This window comes from Pristiophorus japonicus, chromosome 14, assembly GCF_044704955.1.
Source record: "Pristiophorus japonicus isolate sPriJap1 chromosome 14, sPriJap1.hap1, whole genome shotgun sequence".
NCBI classification, from domain to species: domain Eukaryota; kingdom Metazoa; phylum Chordata; class Chondrichthyes; family Pristiophoridae; genus Pristiophorus; species Pristiophorus japonicus.
Genome location: NC_091990.1, coordinates 35,442,852 through 35,466,359, shown reverse-complemented (window position 1 = coordinate 35,466,359; position 23,508 = coordinate 35,442,852). Strand labels below are relative to the sequence as shown.

General features: G+C 43.3%; 1 protein-coding gene across 3 annotated transcripts in view; it reads right to left on the bottom strand.

Annotated features, from left to right (window-relative positions):
- tekt2 (tektin 2 (testicular)) overlaps positions 1-20,104 on the bottom strand; it is a 41,212-nt gene extending 21,108 nt beyond the window's left edge. Inside the window, exons 1-5 of one of the 3 annotated variants that reach the window (XM_070899130.1) lie at positions 19,986-20,104; positions 11,851-12,025; positions 6,539-6,664; positions 4,390-4,595; positions 1,022-1,165 (exon numbers count right to left, since the gene is read on the bottom strand). In XM_070899130.1, coding sequence (XP_070755231.1) covers positions 1,022-1,165; positions 4,390-4,595; positions 6,539-6,664; positions 11,851-12,006 — 632 coding nt within the window. In that variant the 5' untranslated portion in view covers positions 12,007-12,025; positions 19,986-20,104. Of the gene's footprint in view, positions 1-1,021; positions 1,166-4,389; positions 4,596-6,538; positions 6,665-11,850; positions 12,026-12,597; positions 12,674-14,518; positions 14,597-19,985 lie in introns of those variants that run through there. The other 2 variants (XM_070899131.1, XM_070899132.1) reach the window with 2 other exon arrangements.
- Between the last annotated feature and the right edge of the window lie 3,404 nt (positions 20,105-23,508).

Genomic DNA, 23,508 nt, shown 5'->3' with positions numbered 1-23,508 from the left:
TTTTTAGTTTATTCTTCTCTCCTCCTTTTAGAGATTACGTGAAACTTCACTATGTCGGTTCATTCGGAAAATGCATGGTTACACATGGTGTGGTACTGAGCCACAAAGACCAGAAAGATACCCAGATCAGTGGTAGGTTTATGCTGAGTTAGCTCCTAAGCTAGGACAGCAGTTTGAGGTGCGACACTTGGCCTCAGGATCAGGGCTCTGATCTCTGATTGACTATTCCATGACCCCTGCTGGAAAATACACTTTGAATATTGAGTACGGGCAAGATCAGTTTGACTGCGATATTCACAGTGAAATTGCTTGTCAACACTCACTGTATCTAGGCTCACACGTGAAAAATGTTCACTTGGGGAACGTAATAAGGGCTGTCATTGCTCATGAAACTATACCCTAGCATGAGTCGGGGGAAGGGGATAAAATGGGGAAAATTTGATTCACCAGCGGGTTGCAAAGGAACCATTTTATGAAAACATTTACTTCCAACATCAAACAGAAAATCATAAACCTAATGTTGTATCCAAAAATCTTCAGTCACAATGGTTCAGTGGGTAAAATTCACCACTAGATGTGGTCATCTCAAGTTCAATCTCTCAGTTTGCGCTAATTTAGGTGAGCTCAGTCAAACAATATAATGTATGCTACAACTAGCCTTTGTGTCGTCAGGAAATAAAATGAACCAGGGTTCCTGCTCCTAATAATATCCAGTTACCAATACATGTATGTGTATAGATAGCAGGTGAGGAGGACAAAATGTGTCTCAAATATGATGCTTGAGCAGTTGAATAACCTGCTGACAGTCAATATCTCAGTTCACAGAAAGAATAGCTGCTTGGGTAATGTGTTACATGGCCGATGGCACGCATGGAACTGTACCCCAACATGAGTCAGTGCCTTGATGAAAAGGGGGCAAATTTCTTTGGGGTGGGGGGGGGAAGATGAAACTGAGATTAAAATATACAGAGATATGAAGCCCCGAAGGATCAGAGTTGGAAAATAGAAAGGTATTTCTCACCCCGGAGGGATACGCAATGGGTTCGGTTTGAAGGAGATATTTTGGGAATTATTGTTGAGTGACAGGGCGACTCCATCAATATCCAAAGCTTCCTTTTTATTCTTGATATCAAAGTTCAGCTGCTGACGAGCCTCCATCAACAAACTGCAAAGGAAGAACAGTACATACTGTAAATACATTCCGTACATGTACCTGATCTAATTGAAACATCGAACAGTCTTAAGGGGCTTGACAGGGACAGGAAAATGTTTCCCCTGGCTGGGGAATCTAGAAGAAAGGATCACAGTCATAGAATAAGGGGTGAGCCATTTAGGACCGAGAGGAGGAGAAATTTCTTCACTCAACGGGTTGTGAATCTTTGGAATTCTCTACCCCAGAGAGCAGCGGATGCTCAATCGTTGAGTATATTCAAGACAGAGGTCGATAATTTGGGGGGAATTAAGGGATATGGGGATAGTGCGGGAAGGTGAAGTTGAGGTAGAAGATCAGCCATGATCTTGTCGAATGGCGGAGCAGGCTCGAAGGGCCAAATGGCCTACTCCAACTCCTATTTCTTCTATTCTTATGTATATTATACAGCATACACTTTAGTAATCTGCCAAAAAACTGTTCGTATATCATAATGTAGCATCATGTGATGTCATGTCACATGAGGTACTATTGTCCATATTACCCTTTCACTACGCCATTTCAGTCCTCTATGTGCAACGCCATTTAGAAACAAAAACCTCAAGTCTTTAGATAATATAGTATTAAGAACAGTATCTGACAGGAAGTTTAAATCAGCAATGACAGACCCTGAGACACAGACTGGCACAAGATAGCGAGTTCAAATGTGAGCCTTGATTGGCAGACCCAATTACTCTTTGTTGGTCAGGTCACAAATGGAGTTTCATTTTTTGGGGAAGGAGGATGTCACTGTTAGCACCAGTACAAGGGGAACACCAGCTACGAAACCAAACACAAACCAGGCTGAATAATTGTCCAGGTCCACCAGCTGAAGGAGAAACTATGTCGAGGTGTGACAACAGTGCAAGATGTCATACTTTTTAGATATGTCTTTTAAGTGGGTAAGGAGTGTACATTTATCTGGGTGAATTTAATAAACTCCTGCACGCTGCACTGGAGAGAGTGTGAGCCAAGGGGCTGGATTTTCCGGTCCTTTGCGCTCCAGGTCTTGCCCCGGAGCGGCGTGAAATGTGGCGGAAAGAGCTCCTGCGCCCAGTCGCGATCCTCGGGTCGGGTTTTGGGGCGGTGCTTAGCAACACTGCCGAGAAGAGGTGCACCAGGTGTTTTGACTCGAACCCGACCCGTACGCCTGGAATTGCGCATCGCAATGACCACCTGGGAAACCAGTGCGGTCCAGCCATGCCAGCGGCAGTGAGGAAGGTAATGTGCTGTAAAGATAAATGCGAATGTTTGTTCTTTTAATTTTTTTAGCGATTAGTGTTGTGGTGGCATGGGCAATGTTTTGGGAATGTTTTTGTGGGTTTTATTTAAAAAGGTTTCCTTCACCGCCCAAGGCCTCTCTCGGGAGCGCTCACGGCCCAGCACTTTAGTTCGCGAGTTTCCCATTTTTGCGCCTTGAAAGTTGTATAAGGCCCTTCACGCTGCCCTGGTGCAGGGCCCAGATGCCGAAAATTCCTTAATAAAGCGCAACCTATTCCCGGCCAGTAACTTTCCCGCCCCGCCTCCGCTTTTGCCCCGAAAAAACAGAAAATACAGCCCAAGGACTTCAATGAACAGGGAAGCATTGCACATGGAGAATTTAAAATTCCCAACTAAATGCTGGAGAGTTTGTGAGTAGGATCCAGTCAGCTGAATGCTTGGCCACTGATGATGGAATAGAGGAAGCTAAGATGTAAAGGTATCAAGGATATCTCACAATTATTTACGTCGTTATCTCTGGCTATGCACCACCTGATTTTAGGTTAACCTCATGGATTTGGTTATGTAAACACCAAAGTGTATTTATATAGTGCCTTTAATATGGTAAATTTCTCAAGCTATGTCAGAGGTGCAAACAGATGGCAAGCACTCAGAGAATTAAGGGAGCTGACCAAAAGCCTGGTCAAAGAGGTAGGTTTTAAAGAGGCTTTTGGGGCTGAGGTAGAATACAGATGGGTTTTGGGATAGAGTTCCGGGGGTAGGATACAGACAACTGAATGTTTGGTCACTGATGTTAGAATGGAGGGAGGGAAGGTGGAAAAGAGACCAAAGTCATAAGGACAGAGGCCATAGGCTGGCACATAAAGTTACATAATGTTGCAGTGATTGGGTGTAAGAATAAAAGTGTTTTGTAATGATAAAATTGATTGTGTGTGATTATATATATATATATGTTAAAAGTATAGATTATAAGGAAAGGCTGCACTGTTAAAAGAAACAATGGATGATTTCCCTAAGTTCACCGTCAGCATGGCTTTGAAACTCACCAAACTAGAAAAGAGTTTATTGGAAAGCCATTAACCTAATCACGGAATGACACCGGCCCTCCAGACAGACACATGAGGAGAAGCCAATCGGGAACAGCCCTGGAACTAAGACCCAAGCCTGAGGCTTTCTGAGGAACAATGGCCGTAAGGGGTATAATAATCCAAGCAAAGATTGCTAGGTCTCTCTTCTCCTTAGCACACGGCAAAAGCAGATTAGCACACGGCAAAAGCAGAAACCTTCCTCCACGGACAAAGAAGCAGGCCGCGTGCTTTGCCAGAGGGAAATTAAGTATACCTTTTTTTATTGTAACATCACTGTATCTATTGTAACTAAGTAGATCTGTAGGATGGCTGAGGACTGCTGTTTTTCTGATAGATGTACATGTGTGTGTGTGTGTGTTTTTAATAAACTAATCCAAATTGTTTAAAAGAATCAGTCTCGCTGTCAATTTAATGCCAGAGATTTAGAGATCTTACATGGGTGAGGTTATCCTGCATTTCATTCCAATGAACTTCGAGAATGGGGATTTGGTGAGAATAGAGGTGATAGAGCAATGGAATTCAGAGTGGACAAGAAATGAGCGGCAGAGTTTTGGAAGAGTTGAAGTTCATGCAGAGTGAAGAAAGGTGAACAAAGCTTTGGAGAATTCGAGCCTAGAGGTGGTAAAGGTATGGATAATCCAAAAAACAAAATCTAGGCACTTCTGCAAGAAGGTTGAGGAGACACTAAAAAGGAGAAACAGAAAAACAAATCACAGGAGTAGCTGGCTAGGGACTGCCATTTGCAGAATTCTGAATGAAAGTGAACCTACAATGTGCTCTTTGATGTTGGATTTGGATAACTTAATAGGGTGCCGAATATGCTGGGTGCAAATAATCAAAAACAAGTTACTAATATTCAGAAATACTCAGTACACAATTCTCTTCACATACCAGAGTTGTTCAAAGGATTCACTGATTTTCTGCTGAAGAGCTTTCTTTGAGCCGTCAATTACCTCAACCTCCTTAAGAAGCTGTTCATGCACTTTGTCTGTCACAAGATCAATTTCCTGCCGACCTTCCCGTAATGTCAGAGACTCGATGGCGACATCCAGATTCAGATTCTTGGCTTCTAAAGCACGTTCTACCTCCTCCTTACTCTAGAAAAAAATCAGAGTGAGCAGAAATCAGCACATGGACCTAAAACTGTTCAATTGTACATTAAGAACACCCCTCCCGCCACACAAAATTATAGTACAGCAACTGTTTGGAGAACTCCTCTTCACAGGGTACAAAGTAAGGACGAAAAATAAGGAAAGTCACCTCAGGATGTTTGTAGATGGACAGAGGACATGGAATAGGTGACCTGCCCTCTTTTTTTGGTCTGGTATATGGCTGAAGTGGGAGACCAAGAGAGATGGGGTAGGAAATAAATGCATAATTAAAAAATATGTAGGTCAATCATTTTCGATCAGGTTGAATTAATTTGAAATATTCAATGCCTCCATTGGTAAATAAAATACTAAATATATTCCTGAGCCATACAGACCAGGAAGGTCCCAGATTTGATCTGTGGTCTTTGTTGAACTGGCCAATCTCAGTTCACGCTGCGGTGAGGGCTTTGCAATTGACTTCAGTGCCTAGTCTTTGTGGTACAGTGGAGTGGGGGAGAGAGAAGAGGGCCTCCATATTAATGGGGAGGTAGGATGGGTGCGGGGGAGCCTGGTAGTGGCCGATGAACCCGCAAGGCAGGGACCATGGAGGCTCTGCCGATTCAAATGAAACTCTGCATGACATCCGGTCAGATTGTGGTTACGTAAATTTGGATGCTGCCGGGGACCCGTGGGCACATTCCTCAGCAGTCAGTGGCTGGAGGGGAATCCTCGTAACATCGTCCGTCTCCGACCCTGCCTCAGCCCATCCGCTGCTGAAACCCTCATCCATGCCTTTCTAATCTTTAGACTTGACTATTCCAAAGCACTCCTGGCTGGCTTCCCACATTCTGCCCTATGTAAACTTGAGGTGATCCAAAACTCAGCTGCCCGTGTCCTAACTCGGGCCAAGTTCCACTCACCCATCACCCCTGTGCTCGCTGACCTACATTGGCTTCCGGTTCAGCAACGCCTCGATGTCAAAATTCTCATCCTTGTTTTCAAATTCCTCCATGGCCTCGCCCCTCCATATCTATGTAATCTTCTCCAGATCCACACCCTCCTGGGATGTTTGTGCTCCTCTAATTCTGCCCTCTTGAGCATCCCTGATTATAATCGCTCAACCATTGGTGGCCGTGCCTTCTGTTGCCTAGGCCCCAAGCTCTGGAACTCCCTCCCTAAATCTCTCTGGCTCTCTACTTCTCTTTCCTCCTTCAAGACGCTCCTTAAAACCTACCTCTTTGACCAAGCTTTTGGTCACCTGCGCTAATTTCTCCTTATGTGGCTCAGTGACAAACTTTTTGTCTCATCATACTCCTGTGAAGCACCTTGGGACGTTTCACTACATTAAAGGCGCTATATAAATACAAGTTGTTGTTGCTGTTGTGGTGGGAAGGGGAGGTTTTTCTTTCAGCAACCAATCTGGCAAGCTAGTGCTGTGGAATCCCCAAAGATTGTGGCAATGCCGGGGCTGGGGAGGTGCAAGGACTCCTTGAGCGGGAATGGGGTGGGGGGGTGGGGTCTTAAATTTAAAGCCTAGGTTTCCCACTCCATTCAGACAGACCAAAGATCAAATTTGGAATTTTCCTGGTCTATACAACTTAGTTTGTGCCATACAGTGCATGTACCCACTGAGGTATCAGGAAGTTGAACATTTCCAGTTCTATTTTATGTTTGGAATTAGATTCTTGAAAATAATTTTTACTGCAGTATCAAAATATTTTGTGTTTTAAAACTTTTGTCCCATTTTACAAACGTCCATACTTTACCCCCTCCCCGATGCTCAAATTCTGCCAGTGGAGGCTTTCAAATAATGTAATTTGAACCCAAGTCCCTGCCCTTCTCTTGCACTGTACATGGAGCACCAATGTGCTGCATCACCACAACACCCAGAAGCGAGGAATCTTAATACCATTTTCAAGATAATGGTGGAGCTTTTAGTACAAACTTACTTTGCTTAAAGCACATATTTCAGTGTTAATATCGGAAAGAGTGTTCTCCAAAACTTCTTTCCATCGCTCCACCTGATCCATACGTTCAGCAAGTCTGGTGCTGTTGTCTTCTTGATCCCATTTAGTCTGCAGCAACAAAGATAAAAATATTCAGATACAGTTCCAACAGATTGATAAGCATGAGTGCAGCATAAACACTGGTATAGACTGGTTGGGCCAAATGGCCTTTTTCTGTGCCATATGTTCTATGTAAGCTTTACCCAGGAAAACAGTTTCCTATTATTGCTTGCAGACAGTGACCTTTAGACAGCACAGTTCTAAATATGAATTCCATACAGGATAGTAAATCAGTGGCAATGAGTGTTAGAAATCAGGGGTTCAAAATTTATAAAACTGATACAAAGGATATTGTGTTTATATCGTTTTGAACTGGTGATGAAATTTCTCCTCAGACTAGTATTAGATGCTTAGAAATGCTAATGTTTTTGTACTCTGCTGAGAAGTTATAGCATTCTGCACTATGACAACCATTATCTGTTGTTTTCAAGTTAAGACTTCAGCTTTGTATATGTATCTTTAATAAAATGTGTTAAACATTTGCTACATCATAAAGAAGGTAACACTCCGAAGCGAACAGGTTTCTGGGTTTGGCCTCAGGGGATCAAAGTAAGGATATGGATGAAAGAGATAAGATCCAAATTTCAAAGAATGAACCCTAGGCTAAAATCATGAAACCCCTTTAGTGAGAGTGATTTGATTAAGAATCAAGACAAAGAACTAGAAGCCTAATTGGGTATTAAGGTTTATGGGGAACATCTATAGGTCAAAAGGTCTCATTAATACCCATTTCAGGCCCACCCCAAAAAGAGAATAAAATAGCCTGTTCAAGATTGTCCTCACAAACGGCGTGAGGGGAGAGTGAAACAGAAGTTGGGCTGGTCGAACACTCTTCGAGTGATTCCATGCTTTACCGAAGGAAGCTCTAGACAAAGAGAAAGAGACTGCAACCAGAGAACTGCTCACGTGTGCCAGCCGTTTTCCGATCGGAATCAATATCAACTACTTGTTACGGACGTATGTTTTTGCTGTATAACTAAACACAATATAACTATCAAATTGGTTTTCAGTAAATCCTGATTATTAAAGTGACCAAAGATAGCCTTAAACGTGGCTATTTCCAACATGAGACAAGATAGCAATGGAACGAAAAGGTTAATTGTCACAAACCGGGAGAGCAAATTTTGAGTGGTTTACAAAGTGACCAGAACCACCCAATTCAATTGCCCCAATATCGCTCAGCCATTTTTTCCTTTATACATATCCCAGGTAATGTGTATATTTATTACTATAGCTTAATTTGTTTTGGAGAGGCTATTCTTAAGCCATTGAGCAGTGAATGCCACAAATGACATGCATTCAAGTGCAATATTGATAAGGGTGACTAATATTGGATCTAAAATTTTATGAGCCCCAATTTTCTCTCCTCCCAAGCCCCAGCCCAAGTTGTGTGGTGTGCTTTTCGCAGCTGCCCAACTTGCCCTCAGCTGAACCCAGCCGTATCTCAAGAGTATCTCAGTTGATTTAAATCGCTAGAGTAAGCAGTAGGTGGATCTACTACCTGACAATTGGCACTTGAGCCAAATGTCTGTATAAGCTCAAATTCCCACGTTTTTTGACTTCCTGGCTGCTGTCAGAAAGAGCAACCAAATAGCCTTCACCCGCACACTGCAGCCATGCTGCGTTGAAAAATGGAAAAGAAAGATGCAGAAGGCATTATAATGTCACCCCCATTTCATTTATGTAACATTTAAATGTGCTTGTCTGTTTCAGGCGGGAGTTACTTGAAGAATGGCATCATGTGCAACCAGCATTATGGCTATTTGCCCCTTTTTCCTCTCCTTAACACCCCAGAAACTGGTTAAGCAGAGAAAAATCGGCCCTGTAGTTTCACATGACTGGGCACTCCATGAACACCAGGGTTAATTCCAGAGTCAATTTTCAGTTACTAGGTTCTATAATTGTTGTCTATCTTTTTTTAATTTTCAATTAAATTGCTGGTTGTACATCTTTACATGAAAAATAGCAGAAGGGGCTCCTGAAGAAAAAAAGAACAAATAAATGAACAAACTAGCTTGCATTTATACAGCGCCTTTTACATTTATAGGACTTCCCAAATTGCTTCACAGTCAGTGGATGATTTTTGAAATGCAATTACTATTCCTGTTATTTTGTAGACAAACATGGGAGACAACTTATGCATAAAGGTCCCACAAATATTAAATGAGAAATGGCCAGATAACATGTTTTGGTAATGTTGGTTGAGGAATGATTGTTATCCATGATGTAAAGAAGAACTCACTACTACTCTTCAAATATTGCCACAAGATCTTTCAAATAACCTCAATGAGGTGTTGGGCCTTGATTTGACGTCTCATCCAGAAGACAGCACCTGTGACAATCCAACGCTTCCTCAGTATTGCACCAAGTGAAACAATGGGTTAACCACACTGCTCTTTCACTCTAATGCCTGGGTTCAAGCCTAGCCAAGACTTGGCAAAGTTAAATAATTTCTCCCTTTACACATAAAGGTCTGGACTTTCCGGTCTTTTGCGTTCCGGGTTTCGCCCCAGAGTGGCGTGAAAGGCGGCGGTGAGGTCTCCAACGCCCCGCCGCGATCCTCAGGTCGGATTTTTCAGCGGCGCGGAGCAGCACCGCCGAGAATAGCTGCACCAGGTGTGCAATGTACCTGGTTGCGACACTGGCACGAGTTTTGAGTCTTGCCTGGAAGTGCGCCCGCAATGACTGCCTGGGAAATCAGAGCAGTCCAGCAATTCCATCAGCGGAGAGGAAGGTAACGGACTCCAAAAGTAAGTGTGAGTGTTTTTTGCTTTAATATTCTGTGCGATTTATGTTGTGGTGGCATGGGCAATGTTTTTGTGGGTTTTTTAGGTTCCTCCCCCCACCAGGCCTCTCTCTGAGCACTCCCTGGCTGGCTGTTTAGCTCGGGAGTTTCCCTTCATTGCGCCAAGAGAGGTGTACAACGCCTCCCTTAGCGCTGCACCCCCCGACGCAGGGCCTAGGTCTCCAAACTTAAATACTAAAGCGTAAACTATCCCACCCCAACGCCATTATCACCCCGAAAACAGAAAAGCCTAAAATCCAGCCCAAAACCTTTGGAGCGAACAATGGGCTTGGGCAGTTCCCTTGGGTCATGAGAGCTATAAACATGTACAACAGAGATAGAAATAGTATAAAGCATGTGAATTGGTTTTAGGATCACAACTATTCAAAAGCCAAAAACATGATCATATGTACAAATTAAATTCTGGTTCGTTGTTAAGTGAGATGGTTTACTAAAAAAATTAGATTAAGTCCAGTCCAATAAAAAGGAATACAACAATTTTGAAACAATAGATTTCAATGATAATCAGATGGTGTGAAAGCTGAAACAAACCAGTTTGATGGTATATATGTTTGTTACAATTATTTGAAAAACATTACTTCTGAGCTTGCTAATTATAATAGGAGACCATTCAGTCCATCGTGCCTGTGCCAGCTCTTTGAAAGAGCTATCCATTTGCCTCACTCTCTTATTTTGTTTCTATAAAAGGCTGAGGTAAATGGGCTGAATGACCTCCCTCATGTGTAGTACTCACCCTTGTGAACATGTAATGGGGAGGCAGGGGGGCGTGGGGAGACAACATCACATTTGATCTCCCAGTTAAAGTGTTGCTACATTTGTATTGAGACATAAGCATATTGAAACACGAAGAGAGAGAGATGGGAAGTAAAAATTTACTATCAAATGAAAGGAAAATCTGCAGTTCTTGCTGATTATATATTCTGATCTTTGAGGGGTCACTGGATATAGCTCTGCCCATGCTGAACAGCTACAGTGGGGGTGCCATGTGTTACCTCAGAGCAACAACTTGCAGAGGAAGATTAAAAGATATCTATACTAGTGAAACATGAACAATGTTGTGCAATCTAGTCATCATTTTTATATTCCCAGTAAAGCTATATAATGCACACATCTATGCTATGATCCATTCAGGGTTGAACACACAAGAATATACATTGACACATATTTTTTGGTCAACGGCGAACAAACGGTGGTAGCCTTCATTGCATTTACACTTTTCCATTGTCTTTCTGTGGGCTTTTGCACTGGAACTTGTAATTATTAGAGAGCCAAAAGAGTGCAACGCCCTCTACAGGAGATAAGGGACCAATGTGAACAGGGCAAGCAACGGTGTATCTCCTTAACTAATCAACTGAAGAATCCTTACTGATAGACGCAGAGTCTAAACCAGGAAGTTTAAGTTAGAATAGTTAATTCAATATCAAATCATGTACAGAAAGCAAAATAAAGAGAAAGTTGGGATGGAGAGAGAGAGATAAAAGTGACACAGAAAAAGTTAAAAAAATTATTTAATTAAAAAAAAATCTCCAGTAATAATTAAAATCTGAAGGATTGAGATGCTACACTTGTAAAAGTTAATTTTCAGTGCCAGAGAGTTGGTTTGGCAGTATCATGCCTTATCATGCCATAAAAAATTCACTTACACCTGTATGGACCAGCCCTAACCAATGTTTCTTGTAATTTATTTTGGCGCTGCGCAGCCTTTAAGGGACTGCACGGGTCATTCAAAATATTACGCATGTGTGATTTTTGCATTGAAGCCGACTGCGGGGGGGATCCCTGGAGCACTGTGCAGCGACACAGTTTACAGGAAACATTGGCCCTAACTTTTTCTGATGTGTTTAGTGGGTATCTATCATGTAAGTACTGCAACTTTACGCCGTTCCATGTGTTTCAATGCTCTTGGAGAGACTGGTATAGCGAAGCTTCTGGAGGAGCAGGGCAACTTGGACAGCAACATCTGGATTTCCATGTTTAACTGCTCATGTGCAGATACCAAAAGTTGCTTTTGGTATCTGCACATGAGCAGTTAAACATGGAAATCCTTAATAACGGTACTCCTTAATAACGGTGAGCGCTGATAGCCTCACGATTATTTCTATTGGAAAATCCAGGTCATTATCTTCCTCCCTTCCTGTTGTTGATGAAATTTTAGAAATGCTTTCTGTGTCTTACATTTACTCAGAATTTGGCTCCAAAAGTTGCACCTTGCATCCAAATTCCACAATAATCAGAGTCTGTGATTTGTAATTGCAATCACACAACCTTGAATTGAGCACCTTTTCTATAGTTCCACTGAATCACCCCCAATACATCAAAAATGTAGAACATTTAACTGTGCATTAACTCATTCATAAACAGAATGCTCAAATTTGTTTTTGACTCCTACCTGGTTGTTGGTTTCATTCCGCAGGGTCCTGTCTTCCTGGCGGATCTGATGGGACATATAACGCTGTCGCTCTGAATTGGTTGAGATCTGGTTATTGTTGGAGAACCAGTCTGGAACAGTATACCTCTGAGCTGACTTTAAACTCAGAGTTGCCATTTTGCCACTGTGAAATCAACTGAAAAAAAAACCTTCAGAATTATTATAGGGATTGACTGGGGATGATCTCTTTTCTCCTCTCTTAGTGACGATGATATGTTTATTTTCAACATGTTTCAGACAAACAAAACCACATTCTAATACCAATGATACTGAGGATACAGTCTGGGCACCCTGGATTTCAAAGCATCAATCCAATTGAAGGGTTTAGATGACGAACACAAAAGCAAAGCTTGAGTATTAATATGTGAACTCCAAGACTGAATGGTTGCCTGTAATACTGTCATACATCTTGTATCTTTCAACTCTTCAGTCAGTTCCTTCATGTCTCGCATAAGTCCAACCAGCAACTGCGACCTCTTACCTCTGCCCTTAGTCCTGCTTTATCTGTGACAGTATTATCCCCACCACCTCTTCTGATCTCAAATACAACTCCCACATCTCTATTGCTAGAGCTGCCTCAAGATGCTTGGTTTCCTGTTTCATGATGAATGTAATTCTTAACTCGCTATGAAACCGATATATATCCAAGACTCAAACTGCTGGTCTCAGTATGCCACCAGAGTAAAATGAAGAGTTTTTTTCTCTCACCTCGAAACTTTCTGTTTCAATTTTCCGTCACTCTCTTTTGATAATTCCATGGTCAATGCACCTCTGAGCTTTTCTACCAAGATGCAAACGCACCTCGTTCTTCCTTTTCAACATAAGAATTTAAGAATTAGGGACAGGAGTAGGCTGTCTAGCCCCTCGAGCCTGCTCTGCCATTCAACAAGATCATGGCTGATCTGGCCGAGGACTCAGCTCCACTTACCCGCCTGCTCCCCGTAACCCTTAATTCCCTTATTGGTTAAAAATCTATCTATCTGTGATTTGAATACATTCAATGAGCTAGCCTCAACTGCTTCCTTGGGCAGAGAATTCCACAGATTCACAACCCTCTGGGAGAAGAAATTCCTTCTCAACTTGGTTTTAAATTGGCTCCCCCGTATTTTGAGGCTGTGCCCCCTAGACTCCCCGACCAGTGGAAACAACCTCTCTGCCTCGATCTTGTCTATCCCTTTCATTATTTTAAATGTTTCTATAAGATCACCCCTCATCCTTCTGAACTCCAACGAGTAAAGACCCAGTCTGCTCAATCTATCATCATAAGGTAACCCTCTCATCTCCGGAATCAGCCTAGTGAATCGTCTCTGTGCCCCCTCCAAAGCCAGTATATCCTTCCTTAAGTAAGGTGACCCTTTTCCCTGCATTCTCACAGCATTTAAACTAAAACATTTCATTTTCTCGTTCTCTACCATTATCTCAAAATTATGAAACTTTATTTGCCTCACCATCAATTTACATTTAGACAGTGTTGACATAATAAAACATTTCATTGTACTTTTCAGGAAGGAAGGAGAGGAAGGGGGGAGAAGAAGGATGGAGAGGGAAAGGGGAGGGAGAGAATTAAGGAAGGAATGAACTTTCATTTATAAACACCCCTGACATTCTCAATGTTTCAAAGCTTATGAAGTGTTGTCACTGTTGGTGTGTAGACAAAAGTAAAAGAGAAATTAGTCAGGTGATCAAAGGCACTATTAAAGATGTTCTCGAGAGGCCTTTGAAGGTGGGGGAAAAGAGTGGCAAGGCAAAGAGGATTAGGAAGAGAATTGCAGGGCTGTGATGGATGAAGACTCCAATGCTCCATTGATGCAGTGGAGTGGAGAGGGAGTCAAACTTACAGTAGAGCAGAATCAGAAGAGTAGTGTGTGAAATATCACATAGGGTCGAGGAAGTTGTAACAATAGGGAGGGACAGTTTTCCCTCCCTCCTTCACTTCCAGATACTTTTAAAATCCAAACTTGAATTTGTTTAATTACTTATTCCTGATTGACATTATTTTCTTTCAAACCCTTTTCAACCTTGGTGATGTCCTGCAATTTGGCCCTTCACCAATTTTTTTTTAAATTAAAAAAAAATACAATATATAGATTATGTTTCTTCCCCAAGTTTCCATCAGATTTGTTTCTACTTACTCCTCCATCAAAACTGCAACTTATGTTGAGGCATATTTGCCAAGTAGGATATTCTTCATTTATAATCCTGGACCCTTAAATATTAACATGCAAGTTAGTTGCATGAAGCTCATCAGCACGGAGCTTGATCTGGTCTTCACCCAGTGTCCATCCAAGTACACTTTCCAGTACAAGCCAGGAATATTTCTCCTCTTTCTTACCCGAGTGTCTTCTATTGCTGCCTGGGCTGAGGTCAGGTCACTCAGGGCAGACTAGGGATTCAATCTAGGGCCTTTCTGCTCGGCAATGTGTCGATTTATAGGAGTGTTTTCCCTGCTACTTTAAAAGGTAGACATTTCCTAAAGTTTTATCATTAAATCCTGCAGTGCCTGGCACTAATCCTGTTATTTGAGGATTCGACTCTACGAAACGAAAATAAGCGTTGCTGTTATTTAAGTCGCACGTTAACAAATTGCAACACCAATCGACTTGGGTACTTTTGTGAGCCAGGTACTTACCCAACACTTTGCTCTGAGGCTGCGGGGACCACTGTCTCGTTCCCAACCGCGCGTTCCGCGCGTTCCACCCGATCCTCCCCAAACACGAGCGCCGTTGCTAGGAGACCGGACTCTTCGCACCAATCAGAAAAGCGGCATTTCGACAAACACAACCATGGCAACCGAAAGTGCAACAAGTACACGTGGTCATTTCAGCAAGTCCTTTATCAATAATTTAAACCCTGTATTTGTTAATGTTGAGCTCATTTATGAGAGAATGCAGTCTTTGAAAGTTTAGACAAGATCCACAACAGACTAACATATTGGATCCAGTTCTCAAATAACTAGCTGCTCCTCTGGGTGCAATTATTATTAAAACCTGAAGCGACTTGAATTCAAACGAGAGCTTAAAATTCTACTAAAATAACGAGACACTGAAAAACTCGGAGCAGATGTATGAGGCGAATAAAGCAATTACTGCAAGGTATTAAAATGTGAAGATATTGGAATAAAATCAGGAAATGCTGTGAACACTCAGCAGGTCAAGCAGCGTGTATTTGGGAGCTCGACAGGCGGCTGAAGGCCGAGGTCCAACAAAAAACCTGCGACCTAAATAGATGGTGGGTGGAGATAGCATAGGCGATTCAGCAGTTAGCCGACAGTGATGACGTGCGAGGATTGTTCACCGCAGTTAAGTCCAGCTACAGCCCAAGCACCCAAGGCCTCACCCCACTGCCGGCTGAGAACGGGGAGACACTCATCAAGGACACGGAGGCAGTCAGCTGGAAGGAGCACTTAGAGGATCTCCTTAATCGAGATTCTGCCTTTGACACGCGTGCCCTCGACTCCATCCTGCAGCATGTTACCCGCCACCATCTCAGCAAAACTCCAGCCCTGCACGAGGTAGAAAAGGCGATTCGTCAGCTCAAGAACAAGGCATCAGGAGCAGATGGAATCCCCACTGAGGCACTAAATATGGCGGAGATGCAGTATTGGCACGAATGCATGAGCTCATCTCTCTCATCTGGAAGGAGGAGAGCATGCCGGGAGATCTCTGAGATGCCATAATCATGACCTTTTTTAAAAAAGGGGACAAGTCCGACTGCAACAACTACAGAAGAATCTCCCTGTTGTCAGCCACTGGGAAAGTCATTGTTAGAATCCTCCTCAACCATCTTCTCCCTGTGGGTGAAGAGCTCCTCCCAGAGTCACAATGCATATTCCGTCCATTAAGGGGTACAATGGACATGGCCTTCACCGCGCGACAACTCCAAGAGAATTGCAGGGAACAGCACCAACCCTTGTAAATGGCCGCCTTTGACCTCACAAAGGCCTTTGACACTGTTAACTGCAAGGGACTATGGAGCGTCCTCCTCCTTTTCGGCTGCCCCCAAAAGTTTGTCGCCATCCTCCGCCTGCTCTACAATGACATGCAAGCCGTGATCCTGACTAATGGATCCACCATAGACCCAATCCACATCTGGACCAGGGTCAAGCAGGGCTGCGTCATCGCGCCAACCCGCTTCTCGATCTTCTTTGCTGCAATGCTCCATCTCATGCTCAACAAGCTCCTCGCTGGAGTGGAACGAAACTACAGAACCAGTGGAAACCTGTTCAACCGTCGTCACATCCAGGCTAGATCCAAGACCGTCCCATCCTCTGTCATCGAACCTCAGGATGCGGATGATGCTTGCACCTGCGCACATTCAGAGGCTGAATTCCAAGCCATCGTCAACATCTTCACCGAGTCATAGAAACATAGAAAATAGGTGCAGGAGTAGGCCATTCGGCCCTTCGAGCCTGCAGTGCCATTCAATGAGATCATGGCTGATCATTCCCCCAGTACCCCTTTCCTGCTTTCTCTCCATATCCCTTGATCCCCTTAGCCGTAAGGGCCATATCTAACTCCCTCTTGAATATATCCAATGAACTGGCATCAACAACTCTCTTCGGCAGGGAATTCCATAGATTAACAACTTTCTGAGTGAAGAAGTTTCTCCTCATCTCAGTCCTGAATGGCCTACCCCTTATCCTAAGACTATGTCCCCTGGTTCTGGACTTCCCCAACATCGGGAACATTCTTCCCGCATCTAACCTGTCCAGTCCCGTCAGAATCTTGTACGTTTCTATGAGATTCCCCTCTCATTCTTCTAAACTCCAGTGAATAAAGGCCCAGTTGATTCAGTCTCTCCTCATACGACCATCCCTGGAATCAGTCTGGTGAACCTTCGCTGCACTCCCTCAATAGCAAGATTAGGAGACCAAAACTGAACACAATATTCCAGGTGAGGCCTCACTAAGGCCCTGTACAACTGCAATAAGACCTCCCTGCTCCTGTATTTAAATCCCCTAGCTATGAAGGTCAACATATCATTTGCCTTCTTCACCGCCTGCTGTACCTGCATGCCCACTTTCAGTGACTGATGAACCATGATACCCAGTTCTCGTTGCACCTCCCCTTTTCCTAATCTGCTGCCATTCAGAAAATATTCTGTCACCTTGTTTTTGCCCCCAAAGTGGATAACCTAACATTTATCCACATTATACTGCATCTGCCATGTATTTGCCCACTCGCCTAACCTGTCCAAGTCACCCTGCAGCCTCTTAGCGTCCTCCTCACAGCTCACACCACCACCCAGTTTAGTGTCATCAGCAAACTTGGGAGATATTACACTCAATTCCATCATCTAAATCATTAATATATATTGTAAAGAGTTGGGGTCCCAGCACTGAGCCCTGCGGCACTCACTAGTCACTGCCTGCCATTCTGAAAAGGACTCGTTTATCCCGACTCTCTGCTTCCTATCTGCCAACCAGTTCTCTATCCACGTCAGCACATTACCCCCAATACCATGTGCTTTGATTTTGCACACCAATCTCTTGTGTGGGACCTTGTCAAAAGCCTTTTGAAAGTCCAAATACACCACATCCACCGGTTCTCCCTTGTCCACTCTGCTAGTTACATCCTCAAAGAAATTCCAGAAGATTTGTCAAGCATGATTTCTCTTTCATAAATCCATGCTGACTTGGACCGATCCTATCACTGCTTTCCAAATGCGCTGCTATTTCATCCTTAATGATTGATTCCAACATTTTCCCCACTACTGATGTCAGGCTAACCGGTCTATAATTACCTGTTTTCTCTCTCCCTTCTTTTTTTAAAAAGTGGTGTTACATTAGCAACCCTCCAGTCCATAGGAACTGATCCTGAGTCGATAGACTGCTGGAAAATTATCACCAATGCATCCACTATTTCTAGGGCCACTTCCTTAAGTACTCTGGGATGTAGACTATCAGGCCCTGGGGATTTATCGGCCTTCAATCCCGTCAATTTCCCTAACACAATTTCCCGCCTAAAAAGGATATCCTTCAGTTCCTCTTTCTCACTGGACCCTCGATCCCCTAGTACATCCGGAAGGTTATTTGTGTCTTCCTTTGTGAAGACAGAACCAAAGTACTTGTTCAATTGGTCTGCCATTTCTTTGTTTCCCATTATAAATTCACCCGAATCCGACTGCAAGGAACCTACGTTTGTCTTCACTAATCTTTTTCTCTTCACATATCTACAGAAGCTTTTGCAGTCAGTTTTTACATTTCCGGCAAGCTTCCTCTCGTACTCTATTTTCCCCTTCTTAATAAATCCCTTTGTCCTCCTCTGCTGAATTCTAAATTTCTCCCAGTCCTCCGGTTTGCTGCTTTTTCTGGCTAATTTGTATGCCTCTTCCTTGGATTTAACACTATCCTTAATTTCCCTTGTTAGCCACGGTTGAGCCACCTTCCCCGTTTTATTTTTACTCCAGACAGGGATATACAATTGTTGAAGTTCATCCATATGATCTTTAAAGGTTTGCCATTGCCTATCTACCGTCAACCCTTTAAGTATCATTTGCCAGTCTATCCTAGCCAATTCGCGCCTCATACCGTCAAAGTTACCTTTCCTTAAGTTCAGGACCCTAGTTTCCGAATTAACTGTGTCACTCTCCATCGTAATAAAGAATTCTACCATATTATGGTCACTCTTCCCCAAGGGGCCTCGCACAACAAGATTGCTAATTAGTCCCTTCTCATTACACATCACCCAGTCTAGGATGGCCAGCCCTCTAGTTGGTTCCTCGACATATTGGTCTAGAAAACCATCCCTAATACACTCCAGGAAATCCTCCTCCACCGCATTGCTACCAGTTAGGTTAGCCCAATCACTATGCAGATTAAAGTCGCCCATGATTACTGCTGTACCTTTATTGCATACATCCCTTATTTCTTGTTTGATGCTGTCCCCAACCTCACTACTACTATTCGGTGGCCTGTACAGAACTCCCACTAGCGTTTTCTTCCCTTTGGTATTCCGTAGCTCCACCCATGCCGATTCCACATCATCCAAGCTAATGTCCTTCCTTACAATTGCATTAATTTCCTCTTTAACCAGCAACACGATCCCGCCTCCTTTTCCTTTCTGTCTATCCTTCCGAAATGCTGAATACTCTTGGATGTTGAGTTCCCAGCCTTGGTCACCCTGGAGCCATGTTTCCGTGATGCCAATCACATCGTATCCGTTAACTGCTATCTGCGCAGTTAATTCATCCACCTTATTCCGAATACTCCTCGCATTGAGGCACAGAGCCTTCAGGCTTGTCTTTTTAACACATTTTGACCCTTTAGAATTTTGCTGTAAAGTGGCCCTTTTTGTTTTTTGCCTTGGGTTTCTCTGCCCTCCACTTTTACTATTCTCCTTTCTAGCTTTTGCTTCTGTCTCCATTTTATTTCTCTCTGTCTCCCTGCATAGAGTCCAACTGAGAACTCACTTTTAGAGTGGAAGCAAGACTTCCTCGATTTCGAGGGACTGCCTATGACGATGATGACGTTTGTGAATGTGTTGGTCCTTGTTGATGCACGTGGAATGACTGTTGTCTCCAGAAAACCTGCAGTTGAGCACCATCTATCATCCCTGTTAGAGCCCACTCCAGGTAACATTTCCGGAACGGAAGTTAAGATTTGGAATTTACACAAACTCCTGGTTTACCATTTAGATCGGGTAAGATGGCCAGATCTGCTCCGATCAATGGAATGCCAACTCATATTTTGTGTCAACTCAAAGAACTGGTGCCCAGGTGTCAGGATCCACGGAATACAAATCCTTCCCCTCAAGCTGCACATTAACACATTACACATTAACACCAAATATAACTTATATTTATGTAGCCCCTTTAACGTAAAAAAAAACGTCCCAAGACACTTCACAAGGGTGTTATCAAAAAAAATTGACGCCGAGCCATATAAGGAGATATTAGGGCAGATGGCCGAATTTGGTAGAAGAGGTAGGTTTTAAGGAGCTAAGAGAAGTTGAGAGCCGGAGAGGTTTAGGGAGAGAATTCCAGAGCTTGGGGCCTAGGCAACTGAAGGCACGGCCACCGATGGTGAGGCGATTAAAATCGGGGATGTTCAAAAAAAAGTCTCAGACCAGGTGTGCAGTCGGTGCTAACCCACTTACCAGAAGTTATTCCCACCCGAATGGACTCCTTATGGGCTGTATTATTCAGGCGGGCAATGTCTGTTTTACTTTCCAGCCGCTGAAACGCCACAGTGTGAATTGTACCCTGAGGCAGGAGGGCTTGGTGCGCCTGTTACCGTAGCAACAGCCCCGCGGGCCAATCAGGTGGCGGGGATGCTCTTGGTCCCAGCGCTTCAATGAGCTGGATCAAGTTCACTTCAAGCAAGCACCCGTTCTCTCACAGGTGTAAAGCACTAACATTTGGAAGTATATCCACTTTTACACTTGTAACTAAACACTGTAGATGCCGCGGAGGCCTGGGCCATGATTCCCCTCCTCCCCCTACCCCCAGTAAAGGTTTAATTTTGACAGGGCATTTTGCGGTATTAACACTAAAGTATATAATAAATTCTATTCCCAAATGAATTTTTCCACAGGTAAAAATATTCTGGGTGTGCGCTTCAACACACTCTGGATAGACAGTATACCTACTGCTAAAATTGTCACTATACTAGAATAATCTGAACAACTTTATTGGAACTATCTATTACAACCAGAATTATCAACTCTGATTGACACTAGCTGCCAACATAATTCCCACGAACAGCTGGACGAGTTAAGACTGACATGCTGAAGTTGAATGAATGAGAATGATAATTTCTGTTTTATTTTTCAAAAATGCAGTTTATAAGTTATATATTTTGCAAAAGTTATTTTTACCAAGAAGCAATTTGCAATAAAATATTTGTAATCCTTCAGAAAGGTGCAGGATTGATGTAGTGTGCAACTGGTTGATGAAGCTGTGATTTATTTTATGGTGAGTTCTCAATTTTGGGCATATGCCAGGGAGACCCTCAAGTGGAAACTCCAGGTACCTCTCCACAGATAGGGGCAGGTGGGTTAGAGAATCCACTTACCCATACCCAAATATGTACCTTATAGCAGCCACCTAAAAAGCAACTTCCCTTTCAACTAGGTCAGTGGTACCAATTGTGATTTCGGTTTGTCAGAATTCATCAAATTGCCATCAGAGGTGCATAGTGAATTGAAATGCGTGCTGTGGTTCAAATCGTCTCCTCTGGTTCATATGGAGGAGGAGCAGAAGAAGCTGCAAGAAGAACCTGGTCCCTCAATCTGCATCGGAGTCCTATGCAGCAGAGCTAGTTTGAGATATCATCCTTCGGGGAATCGATATCCGTGGCATCCTCACCCATTGTCCTAGCTCCTGCACCCTTGTGGCTGGTACTTCATAATAACAACAATTTGTATTTATATAGTGCCTTTAATATAGTAAAACGTCCCAAGGCGCTTCACAGGAGTATTGAGACAAAAAATTTGACACCGAGCCACATGAGAAATTAGGGCTGGTGACCCAAAAGCTTGGTCAAAGAGGTAGGTTTTAAGGAGCACCTTAAAGAAGGAGAGGTGGAGAGGTTTAGCCAGGGAATTCCAGAGCTTTGGGCCTAGGTACCAGCAGGCACAGCCACCAATGGTTGAGCAATTATAATCAGGGCTGCTCAAGAGGAGCATAGATATTTCAGGGTGTTGCAGGACTGAAGGAGACAACAAAGATACTGAGGGGCAAGGCCATGAAGGGGTTTGAAAACAAGGATGAGAATTTTGAAATTGAGGCGTTGTTAGAAATCAGGGGTACAAAGTGTTTAAAACTGATATGAAGAATGCTGTGTATAAATCATTGTTTTGAACTGGAGACAAAATGACTCAGACTAGTATTAGATGCTTAGAAATGCTAATATTTTGGAACCCTGTGGAGATGTTATAGCATTCTGCACTATGACAACCATTATCTGTTGTTTTTAAGTTAACAATTCAACTATGTTTATGTAGCTTTAAGACAATTTATTACAGGAAAACTTAGAATGGATGGAAGTTTTGGAAAGTTAACGTAAACATTTACTATGTCATAAAGGAGATAACACTCTGAAGCGAGCAGTTTTCTGGTTTGGACTCATGGGATCAAAGGCAGGATAGGATCAAAAGAGATAACGCATGAATTTCAAAGGTAGAAATCTTCAGAAAAGTGTAAACAAGACATGCAACCAAAATCTTTAGGGCGGGTTTGACACAAGAATCGAGACAAAGAACTAGAAGCCTCATATAAATCAAAAGGCCTTGTCAATATCCCATTTCATGGCCACCCCTAAAAAGAAAAAAAGTAAGCGTCCTCAAGGTTGTCCTCACAAACGGTGTGAGGGGAGAGCAAAACAGAAGTTGGGCTGGTCGAACACTCTTCCAGTGATCCCATGCTTTACCGAAGGAAGCTCTAGACAAAGAGAAAGAGGCTGCAAGCCAGAGAACTGCTCACATGCGCCACCTGTTTGTCCAATCAGATCGCTATCAGCTACTTGTCAAGGTCATATGTTTTTGCTGTGTAACTAATGTATTATATTCTGTCTTATTAAACTCTGATTAAACACATTATACCCACCAGATTGGTTTACAATCGATCCTGATTATTAAAGTGACCAGAGATAGCCTTAACGTGGCTATTTCTAACAGCGTTGCTTAACCAGGAGCCAATGAAGGTCAATGAGCACAGGAGTGATGGGTGAGTGGGACATGGTCTATGTAGGGTACAATGTGGGAGGCTAGCCAGGAGTGCATTGAAATAGTCAAGTCTAGAAGTAACAAAGGCATGGATGATGGTTTCAGAAGTGGATGAGCTGAGGCAAGGGTGGAGATGGGCAACGTTATGGAGGTAGAAATAGACAAGTCTTAGTTTTGCAGCGGATATGTGGTCGAAAGCTCATGAGCTTCACCGTGTAAGGACGCCTCCTCGAGCCTACCCTTACAGTATGCATGGTGCCATTCTCCGAGTTGGTGCTGGCTCGGGTCAGATCGAGTGATGCTACATCTTTAGGAAGACCGGCACAGGGATGTTGACATTTTCAGTACCTGAATTGTACGAGATGGATAAGGGGTCATTTTTAGTGTGAAGTCAGAGTAGAGAGATGAGTGGCTGCTAAAAGCAACTGCAGTTTGCCGCGCAGAGCGTGCAAGGTAAAATAGAAGGATAAAGGTGTTTAGGAATTCTGCACTACTTCTCCAGCCTTGCACTTTGTCATGGCCCAGACTCTTATCCTATCTGTATAGCCAGCGCATTTTCTTCCAGAGGGGACAGGTTGTGGAGGAGGGTTCGACCTTCTCCTACAAGATGAGTGTGTTAGTGGCAGCCTCGTGAGGTGTTTTGAGAATGTGGCTGTCGTGGTAGAATAGTTTGTACGTTGTGTGAAAGATGCGAGGTGAAGCGAAGTGAGGGTCGTAATATTGGTGAGAGTAGGGGGTGCAAGGTTTGAGAAGGTGATGGAGTAAAATGTGTTGTGGTGATTGGAGGAGAGTGAAGGGAAGTGAGCGACTGGCATATTGTGAGCAATGTTTCATAGGCAGTCCCTTGGAATCGAGAAAGACTTGCTTCCACTCTTAGAATGCGTCCTTAGGTGGCTGAACGAGAGCCACAGGTGGGACAATCGTTGAGGGTAAGGGAGGGTGGGCCAAGTTAGCC